Consider the following 14872-nt stretch of genomic DNA (forward strand, 5'->3'; position numbering starts at 1 on the left):
TTATTTGTCACAGGAAGCTCAGTGCATCTGGTTTGAGTAAAGCTGTAAGCAAAGCAACTCTCTACAAATGTGTCTTTTTGTTTTTTAGTATCACAAGTATCATGCAGTTGCTGAGATATAACTATTGAAATGCATAATTTTGAACATTGTGAAAGAATTTGAATCTATTTTCTTTGGATTCAATAGCTACAGTATAGAGGGTATGGACGTGATGTCACAGAGGCAGAAGTCACTGTGGGGTCACGCCCACTGAGTCACAGCAAGACTGAGCTTGAATGCAGTAATCAGCCTAGATAACTGACACCTGCTGCTCAGGGAGGAATTTGACACTCATTTTGACACTCAATCCTGATTGAGGGGGTGTGTTCCAGTGGGTGTGCATACCCTCTATAGCACACAAAATCTAAAGCTGCCTAAGCTAATTCAAACGCAAGACACTATGTTTCTTTATTTTTCTATTTCCCCCTCCCTCACTTTCTACTTATGTGATTTGAGGCACACTAGACACTCTCAGACACTCTTAGATGTCGAAATTGCAACTATGAAAGATTATCAGAATATCAGTCCATATGAACTCTGACTACTAACCAGTCCTGTTGGTCTATTATTGCTAAAGGCTCAACTTCATCCAGTCACCACAGACAAGCTTCTGAAAGCGTGTGTGTGTGTGTGTGTGTGTGTGTGTATTATATATATATAATTCCACTAAAATCATGACTTGTATCGCAATATCGCAATATCTGTAAAAATCATCACAATATGTTACCTTTTTTACATATTGTTCAGCGGCAGCAACAGACATGACAGCAACCAATATCTGCATATCTATCAATACATTTATTGAATTTGTATGGTATATTATTATTTCCATGTGCCCCTATGTTTGGCAATGTGACAGATCCACAAATAGCCTAGAGTTTCCGGCAGGATTATGAAAATACCACTGCTAATAATAATAACACTATCCTTTATACAATGGTTTTATATTAATTTAAGTATATGTACCACAAGCGAGCAGATTTTCATATGGAAAGCATCACAAAAAGATCAGCTTCAATATTAAAATGTGTGTTTCCTTCCAAAATGCAATTAATCTGTTGTCAAAAAATATCAATTCACCAAAATACAAAAACTGTTTCATCCACATTTTGTTCCATAATCAGGCAGTAATAGCAGAGTGAAAATATTCCTTCATGAGTCTTTCATGTCAGCAGTGATTACGTGTTTATTTTTTATTTATTTTTCAAAAGGTGAATTTCTCATTCATAGTTTTTCCAATTAAATATTATTACTAATTTTGTTAAGCTTAATCAAGAATAATGACAGTCGGCTCTGCTTTTGCTTTGTAAGTCTACTTGCTTGCAACATTTATCGCTAACATTAAGGTGTATGAAATATTTCATGATTGAAGCTTTAAAGGTATGAAGAAATTGGTGAGGTATTCTGGTACTGTATTTGCAGTAGCTTTATAGTATCAAATATATCATCTTTGTCAAGAAAATGCAATCCATTCCATTTTGCATCAATATTCTAAAAGTGGCTTCGCTCATTTTCAAGTTGATGCTAACTATAAATATAAAATTGGTTGAGTGAAAATTGATTGAACTCTACAGTTGTAACCCAAGCTACTCTCAATATCACGGATAATATCATGCAGGGAAGTACTATATACCATTACATAAGTACATGTATAATAAAATATGTCAAGTTCCAGCTTGATCTTTTACTAAGCAGGACGTTTCATAAATGGAAATCCCATATCCATATAATATCAAATTCCATATTTAACTACCATTCAGCTCACCCGAGCATAAATCAATCAAACAATAAATTCACTAGACCCTAGACTGTTGCGTTATTGTCTTATTTGTAGTTGTATGGAAGTTGTATATAAGTTGCGTGATACACTTATTTAAAATCCAAAATTCTATACACCATGCAGCAATATGTTTCCCGTGGCTTTGCTCATGGTGGGACAAACGGGTGACATTGTACAACAGCAAGTACATGTTAGTCCAACAGTCATAGAGCAAGCAAGTGTCCTCTCCCCCAGAGAGTCGCGTCCGAGGCGCCGAGTTGAATTGAATGCGTCGGCGTCTGCTCTATCGGTCCTTAATTGGCAAACGAGGTCAGAGGGCTCAGCAAGGCGACTCCACATAGTCGTTGTCTAGACGCGGGTGGAAGGGCGATGCCAGCGAGCGGCTCACGATGATGACCCGGGGTGCCAGGCAGTCGTCTCGGCGGTGTAAAATGTTCCAGATGAGCATGGCTGCAGCCAGCGTGGCCAGCAGACAAGCAGCTATCTCCACATAGCAGGAGTAAGAGAGGTGTGTATAGGGTCCGATCCTGTAGAAGGTCACCAGTCCAATCACCAGCACGAAACCTAGAGACACACGGGAAGAAACTCAATCAGCGAAGAAATGTCTCACATTGACACATGACATCACGACATCACGTCGCATCATCTCAAAGAAAGGTGAGATTTCAGCACCAACTTGTTTCACATTCAGACACATTGAGCAATGTGAGCACTGTTGGTTATTTGGGAAACCACAATTCAAATGTAATTGATCTAATCTGTGTGGCAAATTCTTGCCTATCTCTGTCTGAAATAAGCTAGTCCTGCCAAAAAGCCTTTCAACTTTCTAGGCGTGGGGGAAAAAATGGATACAGTATCGCGATATCTTGTGTGGTAATATATCGTATCGCACGGATGCCAAGTATCGCAATACTTTATCATATATAAATTATCAAATGCATGCAGCATTTATGACAGTGTTGGTCAATCTGTCTGCGTGACAATCCCCTTTTGCTGCAGTAAAAATGATTGAAGTGAGATGAACAGACTGGAAAGTGTTTCCCTTTGGAGACATAATTTGCAGCAGAAAAAAGGTAATAAATTGTAATATATCACAATATCACAATACTCAATATATCGCAATACTAGCATAATTGCAATATCGCAATACTATTGTATCGTGATAATATTGTATCTTGGGGCATCTGGTGACACACCCCTCCCTACATGTACAACTTTCTAAGATCACACATGCCGGCGTATAGAGACACCCATCTTCTGCTGTTTCACAGTTCTGCTGAAGCGCTGTGTGTGCTCTTTGATTTTGGAAGTCTGTTTCCTCCTGCTACGGAGAGCGGAGAGCTTCTGAGATCTCAGGATCAAAGCTCTCAGTGGTGTCAAGACAACAAATCGAAGAAACTGCAGAGAAAAATCCTTTGAGAAGTTTTTTTTTAGCCCCTGATTTCTTTGATTTACACTACCGGTAGTTCAACTTTATGCAACGAGGAGGTCATGCTCGCACGCAAAGGCACACAGCCAAGTCTAGACCTTCACGCTGTTCCTTCAGATCTTTATTTTTTCTTCTACTTCACACAGTGGCAAAGACTTTAATATCTGCTGCCAGACAGAGCCGACTCATTTCCCCGTTCATCGGTGTAAAAGCCCACAATAGATCATAGATCAGCTCCGTCCGTTCAAGTATCCCGCAGCGGATCCAATCCTCATTCACAGAACTCAAGTGTGATCCAATCCTCATTCACAGAACTCAAGTGTGATCCAATCCTCATTCACAGAACTCAAGTGTGGTCTGGAGCCACTTTCATAGTTCAGCCGATAATACGTGTCTGAAAATTTGCCTCGGCCACAACGGTATAAATAAAGGAACCAAAAATAAGCGTTGGAAAAAGGGGATGTTGCTCATGGGTAATGAATCACTCCGTTTCCCGAAGCAGTCAAACAGACCAGCACCAATGACGGAGTCTCTGTGTATTTCTCTGTCTGTCTCTCTCTACTGTAAGGCGGGTAGCTTTGTTTTAAGTGAGGATGTGGAGAATCGTGTCTGTGTGTATCATTGTGCGTCACCCTGTGTGTGTGTGTGTGTGTGTGTGTCTGTGTGTGTGTCTGTGTGTGTGTCTGTCTGTGTGTGTACGCGTGTGCGCGCACGTGCAATGGCGTGCAACCGTTTGCTCCGTCAATCCGTTCACGTTTAACCTGCCTGGCTCCGTTTCTAAGAGAATGAATAATCTCCTGTCCAGGGTCCAGCCGGGGTGGGCTGCCGGTGTGAAGCGTTTTTTTGGCACTCTCTTATCTCTCTGGGTTCCTTCCCCGTCTTCCTCTTTCCATCCTGCCTTCCTGCCCTCCTCTCCACGCCCCAGGCTGGAGGTGAACATATCTGCTGGACATCTGACGTGATCTGTCAGGCAGAGAATCCAAACAGCTCTTATCTTAAGGCCGGCTCCTGGAAGTCCACTTGCTTTCCTTCCAGTCAACAGTATCTCGGTTCATTCCTAAAGGGCTGATTACAATGATCAGCTTGTTTGAATGACTTGACCTCAAAAGCTTGATCACGCCCTTAGCACCAATCTCCAGTCTGTTCCAAAAGGGTCATATTAGCCCAACTGAGACATATTTAAAGAGCGTGGTGCAGGTAAAAAAAAAAAATATATATATATACAGTTAGGACTCAAGATTCTTATGAAAATACCCCCAAAAAACTAAATTAAAACGTGCCCCCAGGGCAGAAATATGGAGAAAAAGGTGGCATTATAAAAAAAAAGAAAAAGCCATCTGTGCAGATAACACTCGTGACGACACTCAGGCTACTGTACTTACTGTAATAATAATAATATACAGTCAATGTGTACAGCAGAAAACTTTCCAAAACACCAGATGTATGATAATTATCATATTTGTACAATCATTTACCACCAAAACCAATAGCATTTTGACCCTCTGTCTGGTACGATAGTTTGACACTGCCCAGAATGCATTTCGGCATTGACGGGAGAAAAAGTAAACTCAACTTTTTACTTTCTGTTTAGATTGGGCTCTATCTATGGTTAATATGGCACTTTATAGTTTCAGTAGTCAAACGTAACTAGTAGTAAAAACTAGTTGACCCCCAATATGCAATAGTTTTTTCAAAATAATGCCTATTTGCAAAGATACATTTGGGACCGACCATCTCAGCTCGTGTAAGCCGGCTGCAGAATGGTCTGAGGCGGATAACTTTATCGTTGGAGACGGACACAAGTGGCACTCGCTGGAGCTCCAGAGGAGAGGAGTTTTAGCTGCAGAGGAGAGCAGTTTCAGCTACAGAGGAGAGCAGTTTCACCTCCAGAGGAGAGGAGTTTTAGCTGCAGAGGAGAGCAGTTTCAGCTACAGAGGAGAGCAGTTTCAGCTCCAGAGGAGAGGAGTTTTAGCTGCAGAGGAGAGCAGTTTCAGCTACAGAGGAGAGCAGTTTCAGCTCCAGAGGAGAGGAGTTTTAGCTGCAGAGGAGAGCAGTTTCAGCTACAGAGGAGAGCAGTTTCAGCTCCAGAGGAGAGGAGTTTTAGCTGCAGAGTGGAGGGGATGTAGGCCTACTGTAGTGAGCGGCCTCTTGACGGACGGACAGACCGGGACAGACGGTCAGCGTACGCAGGTAATGTTCCGAGGGAACATTTTTTTTATTAATATTGTGTATTAAAATCGTCACAGGTGTTATTGGTAGTTTTGAGGGTTTTTATGTGCGCGTGGCAGATGCTTCACAAAAACCAGTCTAGATGAAGCTATGTGTGGGGGAAAAAACAAAAGAGAATCCTAATTGCTACATAAAAGTCCCACATATTAATGCAAAGTGGTGTCTAACCTGCATCATGCTCTTTAACAGAGCCAGTCTGTAACAACATCTCTGCATTTCAAAATCAAAAGCGCTCTTGACCTGTCCGACGTGCGAGAGCTCCATCTATTCGGAAAGGCATTCCGCAGCCTTCTCCGCGGCTGAAAGCGTCAGTATGGAGCTGCTGGCCCCCTGGACCTGCCCATAGTGTCGGGATAAGGATAGCACTGAGTGGAATAGTGTCGGGATAAGGATAGCACTGAGTGGAATTGGATATTGTTATCCCAGGCGTCTGCGTGCGACAGCTGATAGCTGAGGTTTTTTGGCACATCGGAGAGAAGGAAAACATTCCCGAGGAGGAGTGCAACGGGTAAAAATATCTCCATTCATGCAGTGCAGAGGCCCATTCACTGACTCCGCAGGGGAGGACGGAGCTAGGCACGAGCAATGGATTACTGAATGGTGGAAGCCTATAAACTGAAAGGGATTAACCCATTGATACCTGATGCAGCATTTGCGTGTATATCCCTCATTTGTGTGTGTATCCCTTTAAGAACGCGGTTCGCGGTCTTAAAGGGATACACACACAAATGCTGCATCAGGTATCAATGGGTTAAAGGGAAACCAGTCATTTGCTCTCTCAGCCTTTTACATTTGTCTTATTTTGTAGATTGATCTGGATTTATTCTGGCTCTTATTGGATTCACACTTGAACAGTTGAAGATATAGAGAAGCCATTTCCACAATCAAAGCAGCATGTTGGGGAAATGTTTTACTGTACATTTTTTCACTCAAAAGTATTATTGCTTCGGTTTGGTAAGGAAATCCAGTCATCATCATGTGGCTCAGCAATCTTCTTGACCAAACACGGTCTGTCAGAAAAACAAAAAAGAAGATGCCATTTTTTTCCAGCCAGGATCGCTATTTTTAGATGTCAGGGAAATAGGTGTGTAGTGTTTATTTCTCATTCGTCGTTGTCACTATTGTTGCCACATTCTGAAAATAGCTGAAAACGACCGACATTAGCGCTAAGCGACGAACGGGTTATGAAGCCTATTTATTTGGCCGTCTTCATACATGTTGCAGGGTCAGTAAGGTTTGGCTGGATGGCTTCTGCAATATTGTGAATGAGTGTTTATTTGGGTGGGTCCCGGTCCCGCCACCAGGGTCTCCGGATAAAGTCCCGTGTCGCCGCTGCGATGGGTGCGATTGCCTGAAGACGCTGGCGCTTTATCTCATGTCCAGAGGAGACTCTTTATCTCATGTCCAGAGGAGACTCTTTATTTTGCCCGTGTGTTCCTGGACATTTTCTAAACACAGGCATAAAAGCTAGACCAGCTTATCTAGACGGAGGCCGCTCCCACCCTAACGAAACACCCTATAAACAGACAATCACAACATGCACGCTCGCTTGCTCGCTGGCGCACACACACACACACACACACACACACACACACACACAAACACAGTCCCTGTCGAACTGTCTTTCCCGTCCGCTCCGCCCTCCCCTCTCTTTCCTCCTCCAGCGCGGGGCTTTTGCATAACAGGTAGTCCCAGGCATTTCCTCGTCCTGAGCAGGGATATCCTGGCGCCCGACAGTCGCTCGCTGCAGCTCCGGCCCGTGGGTTCGAGACTGGGGCTAAATTTAGACTAGGAGCAGGCCCCCTTCACTGCCACACTGATATCCAGTGGCTGAGCTCTCGACACGCCACTCTCCAAAATCACACACACATACACACACACACACACACACACACACACACACACACACACACACACACACACACACACACACACGCACATCATCACACAACATCACAGGGCATGGGGGACAGGCCGTGCGCACTGACTGTCACAATGTGGCCCACTGGGATGTAGGAAGGGTGCTGGTAGTGGAGGGGGGGAGGGGGGCGTTCTTCTCTCCCTCGTCCCACCTCAGTTCCTGGTTGTTGCTTATTGACTTTTGCTTGGGAATTATGTAGCGAGCCAATGAGGCCCAAGCAAAGCATTGTCTTTCGTGTGTTTTCTGGTTTCCTAGCTTTCTCCCAGCCTCTTCCTCCATGATTTGTCTGGTCTCCGGGGTTTATGTGTTTGTTTGTTTGTTTGTTTGTTTGTTTTACTCTAAGCCAGCGATACTCAGCGATACTCAACTTGCTTTGCCCGGGGGCCACTTTGCAAAATGACAGGAGACCAGGGGCCAGCTAATAAACAAACATTAATATACATTTTTCTGTAGTGGATTGTAGGTTTTTGGGGTGCCAGCCAGAGTTTAGTCTGACAATTTTGGACACACAGGATAGATAGTTAGGTTAAGTAAGTTAGATAAGTACATATACTGTAAGTGCCTGGGTGGCGAGCAGACAGCGATATTTGACAATTTAGCTGGAGCTGGAGCAATCCTGGCACCATGAAAGCCAGAATAAAATGATGTGACGACATAGAATAAAGGCAATTATTGTTTGAACAACGATCCACATTCTGCCACATTTGATCATTTATTATTATTTGAGATTGTTTTGTGTTTTGCTCAATCTTCTGCTGCGCTCACTGCAGACTTGCACTAAGTCAAATTCCTCGTTTGTGATGTGAATAGGGCTGTACCCGACTCCAAATTCTGTCTGTTCAAACGAATAATCACCTATTCATTGTTTTATTTAATTTTTTAATAAGACTATCTGGCAAAGAAAATTCATTGGCATGAGCTTGTTTGATTTTCTTGTTTAATTGGGACTTGGCTTTACAATATTAATAAGCTGATACTTATACCGATTACTGAAATAGGCAATATATACTGTATATATCAGGGTCTACTGGGAGAAACTAAGCAATTCTATGTCAAATCAGACAATCAGTCAGCACCCCCATATAGCTGAAATGGAATGTTCCTTGTTTATATGCACATTTGGCAGTCGAATCAGGCTCCTCCAAACATTTATGTATTTATGTATTTATGTTTTTCTAGATTTGAATTAATTGGTAATGACATTTTGGGGTGAGGATTGTAGTGTTTGCCCTCCGAGCCTGCTCTCTGGTGTTGGAGAGAAGCCAGCCTAGCTCCCCCTGTGATTGGTTTTTAACCCGTTTTTATGAGATACAGAGAGCATGTGAATTTGCCTGTACAGCATCTAGGAACAGATAGGCCCACTGTAGGAACACAGATAGGCCCACTGTAGGAACAGTGGTACTCACTGGCTAGCTGGAAGAGTGCAGCGATGGCCTCCTCCCACCACTGTGAGTCCTGCGTGATGAAGGGCAGCCCCATCAGGCCCAGTAGGAAGATGAGCTGCCCGGCCGTCAGGGCCACCGTCGCCATCAGGTTACAGGCCCGCATCATGTCAAACTGCACTTAAAGGGCCAGGAGAAGAGTTGTGTTACATTTCCAGCACTGAACTGAATGCGTTCACTGCATATGCATGACAACCTTAGATCAGGTCCAAGCTACAAGTCTTCATTGGTAAAGGACTTCGAATACCACATGAGATAGATTCATCCTATTCTGTAGCTCAGCTTCCCAACCTTTTTTGGCTTGTGACCCCACTTTGACCTCGCCAAAATCCAGGGACCCCAGACCTTCTTTTTTTTGCTAAAAAAATAATTTGAGTGTAATACCTCCATTCTGGGATTATAAATCAGAATTCTGAGAATTCTGACTTTTATTCTCAGAATTCTTACTTGCAGAGCTGAGTCTTATAACCTTCGATGATGCCATAATGTCGACAGTGACATCATCACTGGCATATTCGTATGCTGCCTAACCCAGAAGTGGGTGTGACTTTGGCTCTCTCTATAGCCCTGAAAGCAGGTGCTTTTGGCTTTCAAAATACAGTCCATGCACTCCTGCTAGGCTGCCATAGGGCTCATGTTTACACTCACTCAGCTCACTTTGAAAAATGGACTGTCATTGCTTGTAGTAATACTCATTTCAAATGTTGATGTTGTTGGGTGACACAGTGACATGTGTTTTGGTTTTTGACAATCAATCTCTGGCCAGCCATTGAGGTATACTCTCCAGGAAATATTTGGACCCAATATGTCCTACTCTATCTTATCAGTTACAGTGTTGGGGGTAACTCATTACAAAAGTAACATATTACATGTAATATATTACTTTTAGCAGTAACTCAGTAATATAACATTACTTATAGGATTTCAGTAATATTATACCAGTTACTTTGTCAAGTAACTCAAGTTACAAATTGAGTTACATTTTATTAAATTAAAGCACATATTTAAAAAAGATACAATCATTTCCTAATCAAACTATGTGTTTTTATGCAAATAACCACTATAGATGACAATAACAAAGGAAAAGAATAACATTTAGAATTTTGGATTGTTTACACTGACTTCAAGGTGGTTGAAATTATTTTTCGGGATTTTCCGGGGCGGCGATGTCATTCTACTGCTGCTGTTGTATTGGTAAAAGTAATGCAAAAGTAGTGTAATAAGTAACGAGTTACTCTACACAGAAAGTAATATTGTAAAGTAACTTATTACTTTCAAATGAAAGTAACTAGTAATATGTAGTATATTACATTTTGAAAGTAACTTGCCCAACACTGATCAGTTAAAACAATCGCCTCATACAGAATGACAGGCTAGAGTAAATAGCCTGTATCATTCAACACATTCAAAACACCACTGTCAGGAGTCTTTCTGCTGCCACAGATTTTGTGTGTAGTGGCCATTGAGCACTATTACATCAAACCCACTTCTTGGATAGTCCAATCCAATGTATCATCACAAAACTCTAGCCAATCAGTGAGAAGGATTAGACAATTTGAAAGATCTCAATGATCGCAGTAGTGAGCAGACTTCAAGATCACACAGCGCTTCATTCAGTTCATAAAAACTTACATTTGACAGTGCTGCGGGATTCCTGGTAGCCTGCGTACTCGGAGCCCCATCCCAGGCTCTCGCACTGCCTGTGCGCCCCCTGCCCCCTTCTCCCGGGCTGGAGGTCATCGCGGCCCCGCTCCCCGCCCGTGGGGCACATCCTCCAGAGCCCCACGCTCCGCTTGCGCCCGTCCTCCAGGGCCTGCAGCACCCAGCTGGGGGTGAAGGCCGCCACATTGTTAAGGATCAGGGACAGCAGGGCCACCGCCACGGCCGCCGCCACTAGCCGCCGCACGGCCATGCGACGCCTGGCGCCCGCCACCTCGCCCCCTCCCTCGTCTCCTCCTCCTCCTCCTCCTCCAAACACCCGGGGCGCCTCGGTGTCCCGCCCGGCCCCTAGCCTCGCCTCGTGGGCAGCAGCACCTGCAGCACTCAGGTCCCCCTGGCTCCTCTCCCCCTCCGCCACCACCGCCACCTCCCCCTCCAGCTAGCGGCTAACGCTGTCCCGGCTAACGCAGAAAAGGAACGGCAAGCGCGTCGTCTCGAGGCTCAGCTAAAGAACATCGCCGCTCATCGTCGTTCAGGCCTGGGTCATATTGTCACAGCTGCTCCTCAGCCCTCCTCCTCAGACAGCACTGCGGGCACGCGGGGGTTAATCCGGCACACACCTAGGTCCATTCCACTGGCTCCTGCTGGCTGCAGCTTGGCTCTGGGACTGCGCTCCGTGCTCGGTTCTCCTCTCTCTCTCCTACCAGATGTTCCCTTCCTTTGCCTTTCTTCAGCGCTCCACTTGTTGCCCTCCTCTGGGTTCTGTGTCTGCAGCCGCCTTGAGGATCTCTGGGTAGATGGTAGTTTTTCTTTTCCCTCCTCTTTCTTCTTGCTTTTGTAGTTTTGGTTGTATCTTCTCAGCAGCTCCTCGGGGGGTTTTGGTTGTATCTTCTCAGCAGCTCCTCGGGGGCTGGTAGGGAGAAAGAAGCGCAGATCCTCTGGATAGCGTTGCTGCTAGGGGCTGTGGCTCATTGGTGGCTTCACTGAGGACTGTCTCAACTGTAAGAGCTCCTACTGCCTGACTTCAACAACTAGTCCTCTGAACCCCCTCCCTCTGCCTCTGTGTGTCTCCCTCTCTCCCTGCCCCTCTCTCTCTCTCTCCCCCCGTCTCTCTTCTCTTTGTGTGTGTGTGTGTGTGTGTGTTTCTCTCTCTCTCTTTCTCCCCGTTTCTCTTCTCTTTGTGTGTGTGTGTGTGTGTGTGTGTGTGTGTGTGTGTGTGTGTGTGTGTGTGTGTGTTTCTCTCTCTCTCTCTCTCTCTCTCTCTCTCTGTGGGAATCAGCGGTGCCCCTGCCAATATAGTTCAGCCCCTGAGGTCAAAGTTGAAGTGTGTGTGTGTGTGTGTGTGGGGATGGGGGGGGGTTGCTGTTTGTCATAGTTTGAGACATCTGTTTGTGGCTGTAGCAAGCTTGAAACTGGCAGCTCGCTCCTTCGTCTTCTGTGTGTGTGTGTGTGTGTGTGTGTGTGTGCGCATGTGTGTGTGTGTGCGCGTGCGTGTGTGTGCGTGCACGTACACGCGCATGCATGCATGCACGTGTGAGAATGTCCAAAAGGACCCCCCCCCCCCCCTCTGAGACGTCACTGGTGTGTCTTTTTTCTGGAGCCTAAGGGGTGTTCACTAAAAGTCTCTTTCTCTCTCTCTCTCTCTCTCTCTCTCTCTCTCTCTCTCTCTCTCTCTCTCTCTCCCTCTCTCTCTCTCTCTCTCTCCCTCTCTCTCTCTCTCTCTCTCTCTCCCTCTCTCTCTCTCTCTCTCTCTCTCTCTCTCTCCCTCTCTCTCTCTCTCTCTCTCTCTCCCTCTCTCTCTCTCTCTCTCTCTCTCTCTCTCCCTCTCTCTCTCTCTCTCTCTCTCTCTCTCTCTCTTGCCGCAGTCAGCCAGCAACAGGATGCACTTCCTGAGAGGAAAGGAGGATGGGAAGAGGGGGCAAATGTCCTCTTCCTTCTCCTGTCTTTCCTTTTCTGTCTCTCTAGATCTCGCCGCTCTCTGTGTGTGTGTGTGTGTGTGTGTGTGTGTGTGTGTGTGTGTGTGTGTGTGTGTGTGTGTGTGTGTGTGTGTGTGTGTGTGTGTGTGTGTCCGTTCGCTCACTTTCCCACCCTCTTTCTTCAGCTATCTCCCCCTGTTCCTCCCCGGCCTTCCCAATAGCTTCGCTTTGCTTCAGAAAACTTGCCAATAAGACTGTGCACATCCAAATAACGACATTTTTTGTCTTTTTTACATTTGCTTTCCTGTGGCCGTAGAGTTACGACTGTACACTGAATGGTGTGTTATTTCGGTTTGTCTGTCGCAGGTTTTCCTCGTTCTTTCCCTTTCTCTACGTGGCCTCCGTTCCCTCCCTTACTCCAGGGCCCCTAAAGACTTTCTCTACGTGGCCTCCGTTCCCTCCCTTACTCCAGGGCCCCTAAAGACTTTCTCTACGTGGCCTCCGTTCCCTCCCTTACTCCAGGGCCCCTAAAGACTTTCTCTACGTGGCCTCCGTTCCCTCCCTTACTCCAGGGCCCCTAAAGACTTTCTCTACGTGGCCTCCGTTCCCTCCCTTACTCCAGGGCCCCTAAAGACTTTCTCTACGTGGCCTCCGTTCCCTCCCTTACTCCAGGGCCCCTAAAGACTTTCTCTACGTGGCCTCCGTTCCCTCCCTTACTCCAGGGCCCCTAAAGATTTGGGGAATTTCCTGTTGCCTAACTTTAATAAACAGCCCACATCTGTATCAGCTAAGGGGGGCGGGTAGGGACACAAATAGAGAACAGATGGTTGTGGAATCTCACATGTGAAATAGTTGCAAAAGAAAAGCGGGTTGAGGGGCTGATTGACGTCAGCAAGATAAATGGAAGAGAGAGAGAGAGAGATGGGGGAGAGAGGAGGGGTGGAGGGAGAGAGAGAGAGGGGGGGGGGCGGAGAGAGAGGGGAGGAGAGAGAGAGAGACAGGGGAGACGGGGGTGGAGAGAGAGAGAGAGAGAGAGAGAAGCATGCATCTGGTGCTGAATTTAAAGTCCAGCATGTACAGTAGGCAATATTTTTTTCCGGATGATGGCGAAGGCATAACCCGCCCCTCTCTGCCTCTGATTGGCCTAGCGTCAAACATTCATCCAAACACATTTGCTTAGCTATCTTGCATCTCTTTCTACAGTCTGTGGTCAGACTCAGTGGGTCAGACAGACAGTTACGCTTCCTACTAGCCTGCATACAAGATGCCACTGTGTGTTTTATGTTTTTAATATAGTCTTTATGGTTTATAACGCCATAACTCAGTTATACGGTTTGCAGTTGTACGTTCAATATAATAAAGACCACCTGGCGGTCAAAAAAAAACTTGTTCATTCAGTGCCCGCCGAGTCACTAGTTTCTCACGCTGTTTGTTCAGCCAAAATGCCGGATACCTGTTGTGCTATCGGTTGCACTAACCGACGAGGAGACACGCCTGGCTTGTGCTTTTACAGAATGCCGTCGGAGAAAGAAAACTCACACACACACACACACACATACCCACACCAGTCCCCTTACGAGGGAACTGCTTTTTACTGGCAGAGCTGTGCTGCGTTTCCAATATGAAGCAGACACTGGAGTCACGATGCAAAGTGAATCGATTCACCGTGTCAGTATGTCACTAATGAAACAGAGCTGTGCTGCGTTTAAATATTCCTGACTGGAAACTGGAGGAAAAAAGACCGCTTTTTGCTGCAGCTGCGTCTGGTCAGTGTTCAGCGCCATTGTTGTTTTGAGTTTTGACCGCCAGAAGGGGCGTTCCTTGTACTTACTTAACGCCCCTTGACAGCTATGAATATGCTGCCATGTGCCATCTCATGCTTGTTTTGCACCTGCTGCTCACGTTATGAACAAATTCATGCTTAGATGACCCGGCCAATGCAACTTGCCTTTTTGGGGCACGGTGGCTCAGTGGTAGAGCTGTCGCCTCACAGTCAGAAGGTCCTGAGTTCGATTCTCGCCTGGGACACTGTGGGCGCTGTGGTTGTGTTCCCCCCCCATATCTTCAGTGCCTACTGCCCAGGTGGGCTATCTCGTCGAAAGGGCCTTTCTGTGTGGAGTTTGCATGTTCTCCCCGTACCCCCCAGGGGGTTCCTCCGTACATAACCCCCCACTAAAAACATGCAGAAGATCGTCATCCGACCAGTGACGACAACATCTGAAGTTGGTCCAATGATGGTCCCCGGGCGCTGGAAAGAAAAAGCGACCACTGCTCCTGACCTGTAGCCTGGGTAAACCCATCCCCCACGTGACCTGCTCTCAGACCTGTTCTCAGTCACTATGTGATAGTGACTGGGAACTGAGAGAGCAGGTCACGTGGTGGCTGGGTTTACCTAGGCTACCTGACCTGCCCCCTGGAGGAAAGGACAAGCCTGGATGGGTCAAATGCAGAGGACAT

General features: G+C 46.0%; 2 protein-coding genes across 2 annotated transcripts in view; one reads left to right on the forward strand and one right to left on the reverse strand.

The window, feature by feature from the left end:
* Nucleotides 1-14872, forward strand: part of ift140 (intraflagellar transport 140 homolog (Chlamydomonas)) — a gene marked incomplete at both ends in the record, with an annotated part of 40745 nt that overhangs the window by 16346 nt on the left and 9527 nt on the right. The gene's annotated exons all lie outside the window — the stretch shown is intronic.
* On the reverse strand, nucleotides 859-10767 carry tmem204 (transmembrane protein 204). The gene is made up of 3 exons (XM_083636290.1): nucleotides 10473-10767; nucleotides 8805-8960; nucleotides 859-2383 (listed from the first exon to the last, which is right to left on the reverse strand). The coding sequence occupies exons 1-3, from the start codon at nucleotides 10750-10752 to the stop codon at nucleotides 2139-2141; spliced, it is 681 nt and encodes a 226-aa protein (XP_083492416.1). The 5' UTR covers nucleotides 10753-10767; the 3' UTR covers nucleotides 859-2138.

This window comes from Poromitra crassiceps (genome assembly GCF_964638095.1).
Source record: "Poromitra crassiceps genome assembly, chromosome: 4".
NCBI classification, from domain to species: Eukaryota; Metazoa; Chordata; class Actinopteri; order Beryciformes; family Melamphaidae; genus Poromitra; species Poromitra crassiceps.